The sequence below is a fragment of the Ranitomeya variabilis genome, chromosome 3 (genome assembly GCF_051348905.1).
Source record: "Ranitomeya variabilis isolate aRanVar5 chromosome 3, aRanVar5.hap1, whole genome shotgun sequence".
NCBI lineage: Eukaryota > Metazoa > Chordata > Amphibia > Anura > Dendrobatidae > Ranitomeya > Ranitomeya variabilis.
This window is the reverse complement of record NC_135234.1, coordinates 69,168,263-69,190,192: the sequence shown is the minus strand read 5'-3', so window position 1 is coordinate 69,190,192 and position 21,930 is coordinate 69,168,263. Positions and strand designations below refer to the sequence as shown.

Below are 21,930 nucleotides of genomic sequence, written 5' to 3'. Positions count from 1 at the left end.
GGAAATGAAGGGTTAATGTCACCTTGCTATTGTAAGGTGACATTAAGCCAGATTAATAATAGAGAGGCGTCAATTATGACACCTATCCATTATTAATCCAATTGTATGAAAGGGTTAAAAAAACACACACACATTATTAAAAAGTATTTTAATGAAATAAACACACAGGTTGTTTTAATAATTTATTGCTCTCTCAATCCACCTGAAGACCCTCGTTCTGAAAAATAATAAACCAACAATATACATACCTTCAGATGATCTGTCACGTCCCACAAAGTAAATCCATCTGAAGGGGTTAAATCATTTTACAACCAGGAGCTGTGCTAAAGCACTCGCTCATGCCTGTAAACCGCCGGGTACTGAAAGGAAAGCAGGATGATCTGTACTTACTTTGAGTTGCGGTGATGCGCCCTCTACTGGATGTCCTCATATGAACTCGAGCGTGGGAACTTTTCCAAGGCTCCAGTTCATGAGGACATCCAGCAGAGGGCGCATCACCGCATCTCAAGGTAACTACAGATCATCCTGCTTTCCTTTCAGTACCCGGGGTTTACAGGCACGAGCAAGTGCTTTAGCGCAGCTCCTGGCTGTAAAATGATTTAACCCCTTCAGATGGATTTACTTCGTGGTACGTGACAGATCATCTGAAGGTATGTATATTGTTGGTTTATTATTTTTCAGAGCGAGGGTCTTCAGGTGGATTGAGAGAGCAATAAAATATTAAAACAACCTGTGTGTTTATTTCATTAAAATATTTTTTAATAAAGTGTGTTTTTTTAACCCTTTCATACAATTGGATTAATAATGGATAGGTGTCATAATTGACGCCTCTCCATTATTAATCTGGCTTAATGTCACCTTACAATAGCAAGGTGACATTAACCCTTCATTACCCCATATGTTATGATCCGGTGGTAGGATCTCAAAACTGACCTGACACATATGACCAGAATATAGGACAAGTTCTGGGGATGTGGAAACTATACTGACCGCAATTCTGATCCTATCCACACACACTAAAGTGTTATGACCCCAGTGGACAGGGTCTCAGAGGAACGTGTAAGTCTGCGAGATTCAAAAATCCAGCTCATAGGGCTGTGGTAACTGGGTTGACCAAATAGCTACTCCTAACGCCAACACTAGAAGTAGCCGGGGATCATGCCTACGGTGATCGCTAGATGACTCGCGCCAGCCGGAGAATCTAACTACCCCTAGGAGAAGAAAACAAAGACCTCTCTTGCCTCCAGAGAAAGGGACCCCAAAGCAAGATACAAGCCCCCCACAAATAATAACGGTGAGGTAAGAGGAAATGACAAACACAGAAATGAACCAGGTTCAGCAAAGAGAGGCCAGCTTACTAATAGCAGAATATAGCAAGATAACTTATCTGGTCAACAAAAACCCTATAAAAATCCACGCTGGAGATTCAAGAACCCCCGAACCGTCTAACGGTCCGGGGGGAGAACACCAGCCCCCTAGAGCTTCCAGCAAAGGTCAGGATACAGATTGGAACAAGCTGGACAAAAATACCAAACAAAACAAAAGCAAAAAGCAAGGAAGCAGACTTAGCTTGAAATACAGGAACCAGGATCATAGGACAAGAGCACAACAGATTAGCTCTGATTTCAACGATGCCAGGCATTGAACTGAAGGTCCAGGGAGCTTATATAGCAACGCCCCTGAACTAACGGCCCAGGTGAGGATATAGGAAAAGACAGAAGCTCCAGAGTCAAATCACTAATGACCACTAGAGGGAGCAAAAAGCAAAATCACAACAGTACCCCCCCTTAGTGAGGGGTCACCGAACCCTCACCACGACCACCAGGGCGATCAGGACGAGCGGCGTGAAAGGCACGAACTAAATCGGCCGCATGAACATCAGAGGCGACCACCCAGGAATTATCTTCCTGACCATAGCCCTTCCACTTGACCAGGTACTGAAGCCTCCGCCTGGAGAGACGAGAATCCAAGATCTTCTCCACCACGTACTCCAACTCGCCCTCGACCAACACCGGAGCAGGAGGCTCAGCAGAAGGAACCACAGGCACAACGTACCGCCGCAACAAGGACCTATGAAACACGTTGTGGATAGCAAACGACACAGGAAGATCCAGGCGAAAGGATACAGGATTAAGGATTTCCAATATCTTGTAAGGACCAATAAAACGAGGTTTAAATTTGGGAGAGGAAACCTTCATAGGAACAAAGTGGGAAGAAAGCCACACCAAATCCCCAACACGTAGTCGGGGACCCACACCGCGGCGGCGGTTTGCAAAGCGCTGAGCCCTCTCCTGTGACAACTTCAAGTTGTCCACCACAAGATTCCAGATCCGCTGCAACCTATCCACCACAGAATCCACCCCAGGGCAGTCAGAAGGTTCCACATGACCCGAAGAAAAACGAGGGTGGAAACCAGAGTTGCAGAAAAACGGCGAAACCAAGGTGGCGGAACTAGCCCGATTATTAAGGGCAAACTCAGCCAACGGCAAGAAGGTCACCCAATCGTCCTGATCAGCAGAGACAAAACACCTCAAATAAGCCTCCAAAGTCTGATTAGTTCGCTCCGTCTGTCCATTAGTCTGAGGATGGAAAGCAGACGAAAACGACAAGTCAATGCCCATCCTACTACAAAAGGATCGCCAGAATCTGGAAACGAACTGGGATCCTCTGTCTGACACAATATTCTCAGGGATGCCGTGCAAACGAACCACGTTCTGGAAAAACACAGGAACCAGATCGGAAGAGGAAGGCAGCTTAGGCAAAGGAACCAAATGGACCATCTTGGAGAAGCGATCACATATCACCCAGATAACAGACATGCCTTGAGACACCGGAAGATCAGAAATGAAATCCATGGAGATATGTGTCCAAGGTCTCTTAGGGACAGGCAAGGGCAAGAGCAACCCGCTGGCACGAGAACAGCAAGGCTTAGCTCGAGCACAAGTCCCACAGGACTGTACAAATGACCGCACATCCCTAGACAAGGAAGGCCACCAAAAGGATCTGGCCACCAGATCTCTGGTGCCAAAAATTCCTGGGTGACCTGCCAACACCGAGGAATGAACCTCGGAAATGACTCTGCTGGTCCACTTATCAGGCACAAACAGTCTGTCAGGTGGACAAGAATCAGGCCTATCAGCCTGAAATCTCTGCAACACACGTCGCAGATCTGGAGAAATAGCTGACAAGATAATACCATCCTTAAGAATACCAACAGGTTCAGCGACTCCAGGAGCATCAGGCACAAAGCTCCTGGAAAGAGCATCGGCCTTCACATTTTTTGAACCTGGTAAATACGAGACAACAAAGTCAAAATGGGAGAAAAACAATGACCAGCGGGCCTGTCTAGGATTCAGGCGTTTAGCAGACTCGAGATACATCAGATTTTTGTGATCAGTCAAGACCACCACACGATGCTTAGCACCCTCGAGCCAATGACGCCACTCCTCAAATGCCCATTTCATGGCCAACAACTCCCGATTGCCCACATCATAATTTCGCTCCGCAGGTGAAAACTTCCTAGAGAAAAAGGCGCAAGGTCTCATAACAGAGCAACCAGGGCCTCTCTGCGACAAAACGGCCCCTGCTCCAATCTCTGAAGCATCCACCTCAACCTGAAAGGGAAGCGAGACATCAGGCTGGCACAAAACAGGCGCCGAAGTAAACCGACGTTTCAACTCCTGGAAAGCCTCCACGGCAGCAGGAGCCCAATTAACCACATCGGAGCCCTTCTTGGTCATATCCGTCAAAGGTTTCACAATGCTAGAAAAGTTAGCGATAAAACGACGGTAGAAGTTAGCGAAACCCAAGAACTTCTGAAGACTCTTAACTGACGAGGGCTGAGTCCAATCAAGAATAGCTCGGACCTTGACTGGGTCCATCTCCACAGCAGAAGGGGAAAAAATGAACCCCAAAAAGGGAACCTTCTGTACACCAAAAAGACACTTTGAGCCCTTGACAAACAAAGAATTTTCACGCAAAATTTTAAAGACCATCCTGACCTGCTCCACATGCGAGTCCCAATTATCAGAAAAAACCAGAATATCATCCAGATAAACGATCAAAAATTTATCCAGATAGTTCCGGAAAATGTCATGCATAAAGGACTGAAAAACTGAAGGGGCATTAGAGAGCCCAAAAGGCATCACCAAGTACTCAAAATGACCTTCGGGCGTATTGAATGCGGTTTTCCATTCATCCCCTTGCTTAATGCGCACAAGGTTGTACGCACCACGAAGGTCTATCTTGGTAAACCACTTGGCACCTTTAATCCGGGCAAACAAGTCAGACAACAGCGGCAAAGGATACTGAAATTTGACAGTGATCTTATTTAAAAGCCGATAGTCAATACAAGGCCTCAAAGATCCGTCCTTTTTAGCCACAAAAAAGAATCCCGCACCAAGAGGGGAAGAAGACGGACGGATGTGTCCTTTCTTCAGAGACTCCTTGATATATGAACGCATAGCGGTATGTTCAGGTATCGACAGATTAAACAGTCTTCCCTTAGGAAATTTACTGCCTGGAATCAAATCTATTGCACAGTCACATTCCCTATGAGGAGGCAATGCACTGGACCTGGACTCGCTAAAGACATCCTGATAGTCAGACAAATACTCCGGAACTTCCGAAGGCGTAGAAGAAGCAATAGACACAGGCAGGGAATCCTCATGAATACCACGACAGCCCCAACTAGACACTGACATAGCCTTCCAGTCAAGGACTGGATTATGGGTCTGTAACCATGGCAGCCCCAAAACAACCAAATCATGCATTTTATGTAGAACGAGAAAACGTATCACCTCGCGGTGTTCAGGAGTCATGCACATGGTAACCTGTGTCCAATACTGCGGTTTATTTTCTGCTAATGGCGTAGCATCAATACCCCTAAGAGGGATAGGATTTTCTAATGGTTCAAGAATAAAACCACAGCGCTTAGCAAATGAGAGATCCATAAGACTCAGGGCAGCACCTGAATCTACAAACGCCATGACAGGATAAGATGACAGTGAGCAAATCAAAGTTACAGACAGAATAAACTTAGGATGCAAATTACCAACGGTGACAGGACTAACAACCTTAGATATACGTTTAGAGCATGCTGAGATAACATGTGTAGAATCACCACAGTAGTAGCACAAGCCATTCCGGCGTCTATGAATTTTCCTCTCATTTCTAGTCAGGATTCTATCACATTGCATCAAATCAGGTGTCCGTTCAGACAACACCATGAGGGAATTTGCGGTTTTTCTATCACATTGCATCACATCAGGTGTCTGTTCAGACAACAACATGAGGGAATTTGCGGTTTTGCGCTCCCGCAACCGCCGGTCAATTTGAATAGCCAGGGACATGGTATCATTCAGACCTGTGGGAATGGGAAAACCCACCATAACATTCTTAATGGCCTCAGAAAGGCCATTTCTAAAATTAGCGGCCAGTGCACACTCGTTCCAATATGTCAGCACGGACCATTTCCGAAATTTTTGGCAATACACCTCAGCCTCGTCCTGGCCCTGAGACATAGCCAGCAAGGCTTTCTCTGCCTGAATCTCAAGATTGGGTTCCTCATAAAGTAAACCGAGCGCCAGAAAAAACGCATCAATATCAGCCAATGCCGGATCTCCTGGCGCCAACGAAAAAGCCCAATCTTGAGGGTCACCCCGTAAGAATGAAATAACAATTTTTACTTGTTGAGCAGAGTCTCCAGACGAACAAGGTTTCAGGGACAAAAACAATTTACAATTATTCCTGAAATTCCTAAATTTAAATCGGTCTCCTGAAAACAGTTCAGGAATCGGAATCTTGGGTTCAGACCTAGGATTTCTGGTAACATAATCTTGTATACCCTGCACACGAGCGGCAAGCTGGTCCACACTTGTAATCAAGGTCTGGACATTCATGTCTGCAGCAAGCTTAAGCCACTCTGAGGTAAAAGGGAAAAGAAAAAAAAAAAAAAAAAAAAAATGAGAGAGGGAAAAAAAACCTCAAAATTTTCTTTCTTATAATCCCACTTCTGCAATGCATTAAACATTTAATACTGGCCTGGCATACTGTTATGACCCCAGTGGACAGGGTCTCAGAGGAACGTGTAAGTCTGCGAGATTCAAAAATCCAGCTCATAGGGCTGTGGTAACTGGGTTGACCAAATAGCTACTCCTAACGCCAACACTAGAAGTAGCCGGGGATCATGCCTACGGTGATCGCTAGATGACTCGCGCCAGCCGGAGAATCTAACTACCCCTAGGAGAAGAAAACAAAGACCTCTCTTGCCTCCAGAGAAAGGGACCCCAAAGCAAGATACAAGCCCCCCACAAATAATAACGGTGAGGTAAGAGGAAATGACAAACACAGAAATGAACCAGGTTCAGCAAAGAGAGGCCAGCTTACTAATAGCAGAATATAGCAAGATAACTTATCTGGTCAACAAAAACCCTATAAAAATCCACGCTGGAGATTCAAGAACCCCCGAACCGTCTAACGGTCCGGGGGGAGAACACCAGCCCCCTAGAGCTTCCAGCAAAGGTCAGGATACAGATTGGAACAAGCTGGACAAAAATACCAAACAAAACAAAAGCAAAAAGCAAGGAAGCAGACTTAGCTTGAAATACAGGAACCAGGATCATAGGACAAGAGCACAACAGATTAGCTCTGATTTCAACGATGCCAGGCATTGAACTGAAGGTCCAGGGAGCTTATATAGCAACGCCCCTGAACTAACGGCCCAGGTGAGGATATAGGAAAAGACAGAAGCTCCAGAGTCAAATCACTAATGACCACTAGAGGGAGCAAAAAGCAAAATCACAACACTAAAGGTAGCCGTGGAGCGTTCCTAAAAACCTAGACGCCTCTTTCACAGCCTGAGAAACTGACTACCCCTAGAGAGAAAGCAAAGACCTCACTTGCCTCAGAGAAATAACCCCAAAGTATGTAGACAGCCCCCCACAAATAATAACGGTGAGTTAAGGGGAAAATACAAACGTAGAAATGAAACAGGTTTAGCAAATGAGGCCCGCTAACACTAGATAGACAGAAAATAGATAGGAGTCTGTGCGGTCAGTACAAAAACTATCAAAAATAAACCACGCAGAGAATACAAGAACCCTCACACCGACTCACGATGTGAGGGGCGCACTCTGCACCCCAGAACTAACCAGCGAGCAAAAAATCACATAATAGCAAGCTGGACTGAACTCATTATATACTGAGAAACGTTTTCAAGGAAATAATGAGCAAGAGTAACAAACAAACTTAGCTTCTCCGGCAGGAGACAGGTCACAAGGAATATCCAGGAGAGCACAAAATCAGGACTGAATACACAGACAGCAGGCAACAAGTGAAGGTCCAGGTGGAATTAAATAGGGACCAGTCATAGCAGGAAATGAGGCAACTGAGCCCTGCTACAGACCCGCAGTATCGCTAAAGGCCACCAGAGGGAGCCCAGACGGAATTCACAACAGTACCCCCCCCTTGAGGAGGGGTCACCGAACCCTCACCAGAGCCCCCCGGCCGACCAGGACGAGCTGAATGAAAGGCACGAACCAAATCGGCCGCATGGACATCAGAGGCGACAACCCAGGAATTATCCTCCTGACCATAGCCCTTCCACTTGACCAAGTACTGAAGCTTCCGTCTCGAAACACGAGAATCCAAGATCTTCTCCACCACATACTCCAATTCTCCCTCGACCAAGACAGGAGCAGGAGGATCAACAGAAGGAACCACAGGCACCACATATCTCCGCAACAATGACCTATGGAACACATTGTGAATGGCAAACGAAGCTGGGAGGTCCAAACAAAATGACACAGGGTTGAGAATTTCCAAAATCTTATAAGGACCGATGAAACGAGGCTTGAACTTAGGAGAGGAAACCTTCATCGGAACATAACAAGAAGACAACCATACCAAATCCCCCACACGAAGTCGGGGACCCACACAGCGACGGCGGTTAGTAAAGCGCTGAGCCTTCTCTTGTGACAACGTCAAATTGTCCACCACATGGTTCCAAATCTGCTGCAACCTATCCACCACAGAATCCACCCCAGGACAGTCAGAGGGCTCAACCTGACCCGAGGAGAAACGAGGATGAAAACCAGAATTGCAAAAGAAAGGTGAAACCAAAGTAGCAGAACTAGCCCGATTATTGAGGGCGAACTCAGCCAATGGCAAAAAAGTCACCCAATCATCCTGATCAGCCGAAACAAAACATCTCAAATAAGTTTCCAAGGTCTGATTAGTTCGTTCGGTTTGGCCATTCGTCTGAGGATGGAAGGCCGACGAAAAAGACAATTCAATGCCCATCTTAGCACAAAAGGACCGCCAAAATCTGGACACAAACTGGGATCCTCTGTCAGACACAATGTTCTCCGGAATACCATGTAAACGAACCACATTCTGAAAAAACAGTGGTACCAAATCGGAGGAGGAAGGCAGCTTAGGCAAGGATACCAAATGGACCATTTTAGAAAAACGATCACAAACCACCCAGATGACAGACATTCTCTGAGCGACAGGAAGATCTGAAATAAAATCCATGGAAATATGCGTCCAAGGCCTCTTCGGGACAGGCAAAGGCAAAAGCAATCCACTGGCACGAGAACAGCAAGGCTTGGCCCGAGCACAAATCCCACAGGACTGCACAAAGGAACACACATCCCGCGACAAGGAAGGCCACCAAAAGGATCTCGCCACCAAATCCCTGGTACCAAAAATCCCAGGATGACCCGCCAACACCGAAGAATGAACCTCGGAAATAACTCTACTGGTCCATCTGTCCGGGACAAACAGTCTCTCCGGTGGACAACGGTCAGGTCTATTGGCCTGAAACTCCTGCAACACTCGTCGCAGATCAGGAGAGATGGCAGACAAAATCACCCCCTCTTTGAGGACACCAGTCAGTTCAGAAACTTCCGGGGAGTCAGGTACAAAACTCCTAGAAAGGGCATCAGCCTTCACGTTTTTCGAACCCGGAAGATATGAAACCACGAAATTGAAACGAGAGAAAAATAGCGACCATCGAGCCTGTCTCGGATTCAACCGTTTGGCAGACTCGAGATAAGTCAAATTCTTGTGATCCGTCAAGACCACCACACGATGCTTGGCTCCCTCAAGCCAATGTCGCCACTCCTCAAATGCCCACTTCATTGCCAACAACTCTCGATTACCAACATCATAATTCCGCTCGGCAGGCGAAAACTTTCTTGAAAAGAAAGCACATGGTCTCATCACAGAGCCATCAGAGCTTTTCTGCGACAAGACAGCCCCTGCTCCAATCTCAGAAGCATCAACCTCGACCTGGAAAGGAAGAGAGACATCGGGCTGGCGCAAGACAGGAGCCGAAGAAAAGCGACGTTTCAGCTCCTGAAAGGCCTCCACGGCCGCAGAAGACCAATTCGTCACATCAGAACCCTTCTTGGTCAAATCCGTCAAAGGTTTAACCACACTAGAAAAATTAGTGATGAAGCGACGGTAAAAATTAGCAAAACCCAAGAACTTCTGAAGACTCTTCACAGATGTAGGTTGAGTCCAGTCATGAATAGCCTGGACCTTGACTGGATCCATCTCAATAGTAGAAGGAGAAAAAATAAAGCCCAAAAAGGAAACCTTCTGGACTCTGAAGAGACATTTAGAGCCCTTCACAAACAAGGCATTGGCACGCAGGACCTGAAATACCATCCTGACCTGCTTCACATGAGATTCCCAATCATCGGAAAAGACCAAAATATCATCCAAGTAGACAATCATAAATCTATCCAGATACTCTCGGAAAATGTCGTGCATGAAGGACTGAAACACAGAAGGGGCATTAGAGAGCCCAAAAGGCATCACCAAGTACTCAAAATGGCCTTCGGGCGTATTAAATGCTGTTTTCCATTCATCGCCCTGCTTTATGCGCTCATGATTATACACTCCTCGAAGATCTATCTTGGTGAACCAACTGGCCCCCCTAATCCGGGCAAACAGATCAGACAACAGTGGCAAGGGGTACTGAAATTTGACCATGATGTTATTTAGAAGGCGATAATCAATACAGGGTCTCAGAGAACCATCCTTCTTGGCCACAAAAAAGAACCCCGCACCCAAAGGGGACGAGGACGGGCGAATATGCCCCTTCTCCAAGGACTCCTTTATATAACTCCCCATAGCGGTATGTTCTGGTACAGATAAATTAAAAAGTCGTCCCTTAGGGAACTTACTACCAGGAATCAGATTTATAGCACAATCACAATCCCTATGAGGAGGTAGGGCATTGGATCTGGGCTCATCAAATACATCCTGGTAGTCTGACAAAAATTCAGGGACTTCAGAAGGAGCAGAAGAAGCAATTGACACCAAAGGAGCATCGCCATGAATTCCCTGGCAACCCCAACTTGACACAGACATTGCTTTCCAATCCAGGACTGGATTATGAGCCTGCAACCATGGCAGGCCCAACACGACAACATCATGCAAATTATGTAGCACAAGAAAGCGAATCACCTCCTGATGTGCAGGAGCCATGCACATGGTCACTTGAGTCCAGTACTGAGGTTTATTCTTGGCCAATGGTGTAGCATCAATTCCCTTTAGTGGAATAGGGAATTGTAAAGGCTCCAAGATAAAACCACAGCGCCTGGCAAATGACAAATCCATCAAATTCAGGGCAGCACCTGAATCCACAAAAGCCATAACTGAGTAGGATGACAGAGAGCAAATCAGAGTAACAGACAAAATGAATTTAGGTTGTACAGTACCAATGGTGACAGACTTGGCGAATCTTTTTGTGCGCTTAGAACACTCTGAGATAACATGAGCAGAATCACCACAGTAAAAGCACAACCCATTCTGACGTCTGTGGTTTTGCCGTTCAACTCTGGTCAGAATCCTGTCGCACTGCATAGACTCAGGCTTTTGCTCAGAAAATACCGCCAGATGGCGCACAGGTTTGCGCTCCCGCAAACGCCGATCAATCTGAATGGCCAAAGACATTGACTCATTCAGACCCGCAGGCGTGGGGAACCCCACCATAACATCTTTAAGGGCTTCAGAAAGACCCTTTCTGAAAATCGCCGCCAGGGCGCACTCATTCCATTGAGTGAGCACAGACCACTTCCTAAACTTCTGACAGTAAATCTCTGCTTCATCCTGACCCTGAGAGAGAGCCAGCAAAACCTTCTCAGCTTGATCTACCAAATTTGGTTCCTCATAAAGCACTCCAAGTGCCAGAAAAAAAGCATCCACATTTAGTAATGAAGGATCTCCTGGCGCCAGAGAGAATGCCCAATCTTGGGGGTCACCACGCAACAAAGAAATAACAATTTTAACTTGCTGAACAGAGTCACCAGAGGAGCGAGGTCTTAGAGAAAGGAATAACTTACAGTTATTCTTAAAGTTCAAAAACCTAGATCTATCTCCGGAGAACAGCTCAGGAATTGGTATTTTAGGCTCTGACATAGGACTGCGGACTACATAATCCTGAATGCCCTGTACCCTTGCAGTGAGATGGTCCACACTAGAAGACAGACTCTGAATGTCCATATCTGCAGCTGAGTTAAGAACCACCCAAAGATTAAGGGGAGGAGAGAAGCTAAACACAGTGCAGAGGAAAAAAAAAAAAAATGACCTCAAGATTTCTCTTCTCCCTCTTCTGCTGCATTAACACTTTTGGGCCTGCTGTACTGTTATGATCCGATGGTAGGATCTCAAAACTGACCTGACACATATGACCAGAACATAGGACAAGTTCTGGGGATGTGGAAACTATACTGACCGCAATCCTGATCCTATCCACACACACTAAAGGTAGCCGTGGAGCGTTCCTAAAAACCTAGACGCCTCTTTCACAGCCTGAGAAACTGACTACCCCTAGAGAGAAAGCAAAGACCTCACTTGCCTCAGAGAAATAACCCCAAAGTATGTAGACAGCCCCCCACAAATAATAACGGTGAGTTAAGGGGAAAATACAAACGTAGAAATGAAACAGGTTTAGCAAATGAGGCCCGCTAACACTAGATAGACAGAAAATAGATAGGAGTCTGTGCGGTCAGTACAAAAACTATCAAAAATAAACCACGCAGAGAATACAAGAACCCTCACACCGACTCACGATGTGAGGGGCGCACTCTGCACCCCAGAACTAACCAGCGAGCGAAAAATCACATAATAGCAAGCTGGACTGAACTCATTATATACTGAGAAACGTTTTCAAGGAAATAATGAGCAAGAGTAACAAACAAACTAAGCTTCTCCGGCAGGAGACAGGTCACAAGGAATATCCAGGAGAGCACAAAATCAGGACTGAATACACCGACAGCAGGCAACAAGTGAAGGTCCAGGTGGAATTAAATAGGGACCAGTCATAGCAGGAAATGAGGCAACTGAGCCCTGCTACAGACCCGCAGTATCGCTAAAGGCCACCAGAGGGAGCCCAGACGGAATTCACAACACCCATATCCCACCGCTACACGGGAGTGGGAAGAGAGTGGCCAAGTGCCAGAATAGGCGCATCTTCCAGATGTGCCTTTTCTGGGGTGGCTGGGGGCAGATGTTTGTAGCCAGGGGGGCCAATAACCAGGGGCGGACCTACCGCCGGTTCAACCGGTGCAGCCGCACCGGGGCCCGGAGGTGGAGGGGGGCCCTTGCAGGCAGGGACATACAGGGGCCCGGCTTTGTGCTGCTGCAGTAGATCGGTGCACGGGTGCAGGCCCCGCACTGTATTAGCAGTGTACAAGTGCCGGCCGGCATCCTCCTATTGCAGACACAGCAGGAGCCTGTGTGTCTGCTGATCTGACGTCACCTGCGCGCCGGAGAGGAGAGATGAAGTTAGTAGAAAGCCATGGGGTCCCGGCAGGAGGTATGTGACGGGCTTCATCTCACTCCTGCTTTCTTATCTGCTTTCTGTAGAGGATCTCTCTGTACTGTGAGATTTATTGCACCACCTTAAGTTTACTTACAGATAAGGTCCCGGCTCCAGCGTCACCCGATCTGCATGTAAGCTGAAGCTGCAGCAATAAGTCACAGTGATCCTCACCCTGCACTGTGTGACCCTGAGCCCGGCTCCAGGACATCCCACATTATATATCAGATATATATTTGTACTATGTGCACATATATAGTGTTATGTGCACTGAGCACTGACCAGGCTGCAGGAACTCACATTATAATATAGTATATTATAATGGTCAGTGCTCAGTGTATATAACACTATATATGTGCACATAGTACAGTGCACAGTATATACAGTATGGAGCGTCATGTGTGGCCATTATACAGTATGGGGCATCATGTGCGGTCATTATACAGTATGGAGCATCATGTGCGGTCATTATACAGTATGGAGCATCATGTGCGGTCATTATACAGTATGGAGCATTATATGCGGTCATTATACAGTATGGAGCATTATCTGCGGTCATTATACAGTATGGAGCATCATGTGCGGTCATTATACAGTATGGAGCATCATGTGTGGTCAATATACAGTATGGAGCATCATGTGTGGTCAATATACAGTATGGAGCGTCATGTGCGGTCATTATACAGTATGGAGCATTATCTGCGGTCATTATACAGTATGGAGCATCATGTGTGGCCATTATACAGTATAGAGCATCATGTGCGGTCATTATACAGTATGGAGCGTCATGTGCGGTCATTATACAGTATGGAGCATTATCTGCGGTCATTATACAGTATGGAGCATTATCTGCGGTCATTATACAGTATGGAGCATCATGTGCGGTCATTATACAGTATGGAGCATCATGTGCGGTCATTATACAGTATGGAGCATCATGTGCGGTCATTATACAGTATGGAGCATCATGTGCGGTCATTATACAGTATGGAGCGTCATGTGCGGTCATTATACAGCATGGAGCATCATGTGCGGTCATTATACAGTATGGAGCATTATCTGCGGTCATTATACAGTATGGAGCCTCGTGTGGTCATTATACAGTATGGAGCACTGTGTGGCCATTATACAGTATGGAGAATCATGTGCGGTCATTATACAGTATGGAGCATCATGTGCAGTCATTATACAGTATGGAGCATCATGTGCAGTCATTATACAGTATGGAGCATCATGTGCGGTCATTATACAGTATGGAGCATTATCTGCGGTCATTATACAGTATGGAGCCTCGTGTGGTCATTATACAGTATGGAGCACTGTGTGGCCATTATACAGTATGGAGAATCATGTGCGGTCATTATACAGTATGGAGCATCATGTGCAGTCATTATACAGTATGGAGCATCATGTGCAGTCATTATACAGTATGGAGCATCATGTGCGGTCATTATACAGTATGGAGCATTATCTGCGGTCATTATACAGTATGGAGCCTCGTGTGGTCATTATACAGTATGGAGCACTGTGTGGCCATTATACAGTATGGAGCATCATGTGCGGTCATTATACAGTATGGAGCATCATGTGCGGTCATTATACAGTATGGAGCATCATGTGCAGTCATTATACAGTATGGAGCATCATGTGCGGTCATTATACAGTATAGAGCATCATGTGGGGTCATTATACAGTATGGAACATTATCTGCGGTCATTATACAGTATGGAGCATCATGTGTGGCCATTATACAGTATTGACCATCATATGGGGCCATTATACAGTATGGAGCACTGTGTGGCCATATTTTTTGGTTTATAATTATTCTTTATGAAAGTGTGATCAGCAGTGCTAAATGGGTGTGGTTGGGACGTGCATATGGGTGTGACTAGTTATGAATGGGTGTGGCCAGAGGCGTGGCAAGCTTTACCCCTCTTTCCCATCTTCAAAATTTGGGAGGTATGATGCTGGGCAGGGAGGGGGGCCCAGACACATTTCTTGCACAGGGGCCCAAAGCTGTCAGTGTCCGCCACTGCCAATAACCATGGACCCTCTCTGGGCTATTAATATCTGCCCTCAGTCACTGGCTTTACCACTCTGGTGGAGAAAATTGCGCGGGAGCCCACGCCAATTTTTTCCGCCATTTAACCCTTTTTTTTAGCAGCTACAGCGCCCAAATTTTGCACATACACACTACTAACATTAGTAGTGTGGAATATGCAAAAAAAAGGGATATGAGATGGTTTACTGTATGTAAACCATGTCTCATATCCTGTCGGGTTTGGGAAGGAGAAATGAAAAGCCGGCAATTGAATTAAGGGCTTTTCACTAACACTGCTGCGTATTTCTCGCAAGTCACACTGCTGGTCCGTGTGGAATCCGTATTTTTCTCGCCCCCATAGACTTTCATTGGTGATTTTTTTGCGCAATACGGATGCGTAATATACGGCAGATAGGAGCTGGGACATAGGGAATCATTGGGCCGTGTGTAATGCGTATTTTACGGACGTAGTTTATGCGCTCATACGTCCGTAAAACTCGCTAGTGTGAGGCCGGCCTTACAAATACTGATGTAAAATACTGACCAAATACTGAACGTGGCTTAAAATGGTGAAAAAATGCAATTTAATTATTTTTGGGGGTTTTGTTCATTTTGCGGTAAAAAGTACCCCAAAACATAATTCTTCAGCTCAGTATGATTATTGTGACACCAAGCAGCATAGATTTTTTTTTTTAAAGCGGGAAAAAATTGTGAAGTTTGTGAAAAAAAATGTTTGGTTTGAGTAACCACTTTCTGAGAACCGTAATGTTTTTATTTTTCTATCAATGAAGCTGTATGAGGGCTTGTTTAGTGCGCAGTGAGCTGTCTGTCTTAGGGTCTGTACACACGTAGGTGGGATGTCTGCGGATTTTTCCGCACTTGTTTTTGTAAATCCGCAGGGAAACCGCACTGCGGATTACCTGCGGATTTACTGCAGAATTACGGTGGGTTTTGTGCGGATTCCACCTGCGGTTTTACACCTGCGGATTCCTATTATGGAGCAGGTGTAAACCGCAGCAGAATCCACACAAAGAATTGACATGCTGCGGAATAAACAACGCTACGTTTCCGTGTGTTTTTTTCCGCAGCATGTGCACTGCAGATTTTGTTTTCCATAGGTTTACATGGTACTGTAAACTCATGGAAAACTGCTGTGAGTCAAAACTGCTGCGGATCCGCAGCAAAATCCGCAGCGTGTGCACATAGCCTAATAGATACCAATTTGGTGTACATATGACATTTTGATTGCTTTCTATTGCAATTTCTTAGGGAGAAGTGGTGATCATAATATTTTTTTTCTCATTTTTTACTCTATTTTTTAGTACTCTTAGGGGACTTGAAGTTGTAATCATCTGTATACGTATATTATATACTGCAATTCTACGGTATTGCAGTATACAGTGGAAATCTAGGTTTCCTAAGAAGACCTGGCTGTAGCTGAGCTTCACTGGATTACCCAGATGGCAGTGACAGGGGCCATCAGCAAACCACCTTGGTTGTTGCACTGCAATTGCATTGCAAGGCCCAAGGGGAGCCATTGAGCGCAGGCATCGGTGAGTGTTCCAATCTTATGCCACTGCTGTTAACTATTTAAATGATATCAGCAGTTAAATGGTTAATAGCAGTGACAGGCGCTCAGCTTTGGCCCAGTCTATGTAACATACAGTTTCCAGATCCTCGTCCCACCCTTGCAATGACGTACAGGTACGTCATATTGCATAAAGGGGATACTGCAAGTGCTAATAAACCACTGATCCTGCAGTGACATTTTTGTCATATTTTAAAATTACTTACTCAATGCTCATTCTGCAAACCAAGTCCAACGTTGTGAACCCAGCCGCCATGAAACTAGTAGCATACTGACCCATCTTTATAGAGTCTAGCCACTCTGTGACTGTGACAAAGAAGTGATATTCTGGTGTTTCCCCTGGTGACTCCGGTATGCTGGGGAAAAATGACAGAATGAAGTTAGTAAATAAGACAACAATAATATAAAACATACAAAAAAATAGAACAGATGGTGTCTGTATGTACGGTATATTTGCTTCAAAAAAATTGACAAAAAAAAAACTGCCTGTCCAGCCTTCAGCTCTTTTTATTTAGCTGGATTATACAGTACATACCCTTTACATTTTTAGCTTTTGGTGTAAAAGCGGTAAGTTTCAAGTGCCTATCAGTGGACACTTTAATACTAAAGACAGAGAGGCAGTTTTTCCAATTTAAAGTGGACCTGTCACCAATTTAGTGTAACTAGTTTTTGATTCCCACTGCTCCCAAGTATTCTGATTTTTTTTTTGTTTCTTTTTCAGTTACAGAAATATGATTTTTTGTTAAGGCTATGTGCACACATTGCGGATTTGGCTGTGGATCTGCAGCAGATTTGACGCTGCGGACTCGCAGCAGTTTTCAATGCGTAGTACAGCACCATGGAAAACCTATGGAAAACCAAATCCGCAGTGCACATGCTGCGGAAAATTCCGGTCAGAAACGCAGCAGTTTATTTTCTGCAGCATGTCAATTCTTTGTGCGGATTCCGCAGCGTTTTACACCTGCTCCTCAATAGGAATCCGCAGGAGTAAAAAAGCAGGCGAAATCCGCACAAAAAAACGCAGGAAATCCGCGGTAAATCCGCAGAGTTTTCAAAAACTGAGCGGAAAAATCTGCACAGAAATCCGCAACGTGAGCACATAGCCAAAATCTAATGCAAAGTTTTCGTGGTCTTCACCAAAGGGGCGTGTCTGCTATGCATAATTATGCTGTGGTCCCCCTCAGTAAAGACCATAAAAATTAGCAGAAAACAGAAAAGCTCATATGTATGACAAACAAACAAACAAACAAACCAATATTGAATACTTGGGAGAAATGGGAACAAAATAATTGCAAACACTGGACACTTTTGACCTGGTGACAGGTCCTCTTTACACTGAGGTAGACTGCTGGTGCAAATGCTGTGCGACACACTTATAGAGTGTTGGGCCCTTTTTTTTGGGAACATGTGAAACAAGGTGCCGTGACACAGGAAAATCTATCAATAAAACAAAAGTGAAAACTCCTATGCCTAAAATTGTTATCACTTATTTAGTCTCACCAAACCGCAACTAAGGGCTCATTCACATGTCCGATTTTTCCACGTACGAGAAAAATGGACCAATTGTTCTGACCAGACTTTGATCAGAGTGTGGTCAGAGTGTTATCCATTTTTCTTTTTTCTGGAGAAATAAAAAAGGTTCTCCACCCTCTCCATTCTGATAGTTTGTGAAAATCGAACTGAACCCGGATATAATCAGACTGTGGTTCGATTCTTTCATGAACCCATTGGCATGCATTGCCGATTGTAATCCTAGACTCAGATCAAAATCAGACATGTCTCTGATATTTTTTGCTGACCACTTGGTCTGAGGAAAAAAAATTGGACATGTGCAGAGACCAATAGAATATCAAAGGTACAAGTGCTATCCGTGAAAACCACAGATAGCAGTCGTATGCGAAAATCGGACATGTGAATAAGCCCTAAGTAGGGATGGAGGATCCAATGTTATGGGACAGTCCACGACATGGATTTGAAGAACATATAAGAGTTATTCCCCGTGATGTGGTCTGCCCCATTAGACACTATTCTAGGGATAACAATATTTTTGCTTGGAGTGGTCCATTATTATCAGCATGGTTGGGGAACTCTAAATGACCAGCGATATTGGGAATTTTCTAAGCTAGTATTTCTATAATTAGGTTTCCAGATGAAGGACAGAAAACTGGCAATGGATATGTTAACAGAGGGAGCTAAAGCAATAACACAGCAGTGATGATTTATCAGGTGAAGCTCGACTTTTGCTTTATGGACAGATGCACTCATGGCTTATAATGGACAGTACTCATACTTGAAGCGATATGTTATTGTAAGTGATAGTAGTAATTAACGTGATTAAGAAATCTCTCGAGATAACAGAATGCAGGAAATTAGCTAAAAGGCATAGCCGAGATGTGCTTTTCCAATGACCAGTTTAAGACCCATATTAATAACGCCGCCATAGAACAGAGGGCACACGCAAGTCATTCATTGCTGGTGCTCCTCTTCATCATCAGCTGCCATACTGCACGTGGAATAATAGAAGCTATATTGGTCAAGGCTTTTCTTTATTAGGTTCATTGACTGATTTCCTTGTTCATAGGTCAAAGTAGTTTGAATTTAATGATCATGATCCTGTGATCTATTTTCTGATGCCCTTTACTGTAGTGCGTTATTTGCTGGAGCTCCCTCCATCATCCATACAGCAAGCTAATCAATAAGCATCTCATTATGGGCTTAATTAGAACATTGCTTTTTTCCCTTTTACTCAAAACAATTGCCCCAAATTCACATACTGTTTTGAAACCTTTTTGCCCTCCTTTTATTAACATATACGATCTCAAGCATGAGGAAGCTCTATAGTACATGGTCATAATACACAACGCACCCAATCAGAAATCTGCTTCTTGTTGATCCAACAAGATATTTATGGTTTTTGGATTAAACAGAATTCTCAACTTTCAGTAAAGTGCTATTTTTTTGTTTTTTAGTGTGTGGGGTCCAAACAGCAGATACTCGCCATCTTTAGCAGTGACATCACTTGGACAGCGCAAATGACTACTGTAGGCAATCACCGAGTTCAGTGGCTGTGCTGAGGTTGACAGCACGAGCTGCTGAACTCAGTGATTGGTCACAGAAATTATGCATACAGTCCATGTGACATCACTAGTGATGACAGAGTGTGCTCGTTACTTGGGTTTTCCGAGCATGCTCGAGTGTTCTCTGAGTATCTTGGGCGTGCTCATAGATTTTGTTTGTGTCTCCGCAGATGCGTGATTTGCGGCTGCTAGACACCCTGAATACATGTTGTGATTCCCTAACAAACAGGCAATCCCTGCATGTGTTCAGGCTGTCTAGCAGCCGCAAATCATGCAGCTGTGGAGACACAAACATAATCTACTAGCATGAAATCAATAAAAAAAGGAAAAAATGCTGAGCAACACAGCTATAAGGCACAGAGCCGACCAAGGTCCATATGCGGTGCAAAGGAGAGCCTGACAACGGATCAGGGGTGCTCGCATGGAAAGAAGTGCTCGAACCAAATAACAGAAAAAATGCGGCAGCACTCACCAGTCCTAGAGTGGTATGAATCCTTTATTCAAGCATAAAAAACATCATCTTCACGGCTCGGGGGTGTGTGGATGGAACAAGGGTGTGCAGGGATAGACGACGGCCGTTTCGCGCTCACAGTGGCGCTTCCAAAAAAATGTTCCATCAAGTCAACCCCCTTTTCAGAGTGAAGAATTGCAATTTTTTTCTACTCCACTCTGGCTATATCCATAGGAAAAAACTACCCCTTATAAAGGTTTTGCCATAACCAAGCCTTATCAATTATCCACAAAGTATGTGATATATATCTAGTTGACTGGAGTTCTTATTTTTTCTGTTTGGCAGAAGTGACTATTCTCACTTATCTCAGTGTGAGAAAGTTGAGTAAAGCGATTAGCTATCTATGTCAGTTCAGCACTTTTGTGGTTTTAAATCTCAATAGTTTGGAACAAGGACATGAATTTAAGGGGTACATATGTAGCACCAGGGATGTAAAGAGCATACAAAGTAATTCTGCCTCAAATAGGAAGGCCAAAACTACAAATGAAACATAACAGTAGGAGATCCTGGTAAAGATTTTCCATTGCCGCCAATGATCTAAGTCTGGTTTGGAAAGACTAAAAGCCTGGAGCATCACTGGTCCTAGTGTTCCTAATATTTTTTAAATGTCCTGATAAAAGAGAACTTTTCTCCAAATTTTTCATATTGAACTGGACACACGATGTAATAGTGGCTGCAGAGCAGAATAAAACATTTTATTCTTAATTTCACATCGCCATTTTGAAGATATTAGAAATCAATTGGCACTTAATGAATTAACTTTTTATTAAGTCCAAGTGGGTGTAATCAGATAGTTTGCACTTGGGGGCGTGTACTTCTTCCCTCTGTTGGATGTTGACCAATCATAAGCAGGCAACAACACTCTAAGGAAAGGAGAACACCCCCCACAATAGCTTAGAGCAGATGTCTCAGTGTGTGAGGTACATAATGTTGGACAGATCTCCTGGTCTAATCTTCTGCTTGAGTCAGTGTGGGGAGAGGGGCAATGTGACAAACCCTTCTATCAGTTCTCCTGAATTACTTTTTTTAATACATAAATTATTTTCTGTTTAGTGCTATATTTCTTACCCCAGAATATCTTCAACCAGTATATTAAGGGTGCTGGGGTTGCGGATGAGCTTGTCTAGAAAGCTCACGATGTCTGAGAACTTAGGTCGATGATTCCTTTCTTTCTGCCAGCAGTGAAGCATTAACTGATGAAGAGGGACTGAACAACCCATCGGGGCAGGGAGACGATAACCTTCTTCTATAGACAGGATGACCTAGAAATAATCACACATAAGTATTACATTACCTCTTTGACACATGCCTTCTTTTCTACAACATGTCCTGATAGATTTTAACATTTAGCTGAGCGATTATAGGGTCAGCAAAGAACGTTGCGAGATCTGCGAGGTCTGTAGCACAGTAACCCAGGATCAGTGCAGTACAAGATGAAGTGCAATTTATTTCCATAACTTTAAAAACATCTATCTACAAAGTCATATAAAATAATCTTGTACTTCTGAGATTTAAGTTAACCACACACTGAATTTATTTCTTAGAATATTAGTATATTCTTTGTTCCATGAAGCAAAATATAACAAAAACAAGACTGCATTTTGGCCCGAGTCCATCAGAATGTCTGCTTATACAGACTTGAGTTTAGTCATCTCAACCTTCATAATGCCTCTTTTGGTGGCACATCTGTAGCTGCCCATAAAATAAGGTTGTGATTAGCCAGAATATGGTCTCCCAGCTGATTGTTTGTACAAAGGATCCGATGGTCAATTCACCAGCCTGAACTAGAATATTAGTGAAATCTTTAAAAAAATATGATTGGACTTGCAGAAAGGAGCAATTGATTTGCATGATGCCATGCACATATATTTTTAGTCA

The 21,930-nt window shown here is 44.5% G+C and overlaps 1 protein-coding gene across 2 annotated transcripts in view; it reads right to left on the bottom strand.

Annotated features, from left to right (window-relative positions):
- The window catches only part of EPHA6 (EPH receptor A6), a 1,167,010-nt gene that overhangs the window by 13,920 nt on the left and 1,131,160 nt on the right, over positions 1-21,930 (bottom strand). For both annotated transcript variants that reach the window (XM_077294107.1, XM_077294108.1), the window contains 2 exons: positions 21,121-21,314; positions 16,671-16,820 (listed from right to left, as the gene is read on the bottom strand). In XM_077294107.1, coding sequence (XP_077150222.1) covers positions 16,671-16,820; positions 21,121-21,314 — 344 coding nt within the window. The remainder of the gene's footprint in view (positions 1-16,670; positions 16,821-21,120; positions 21,315-21,930) is intronic.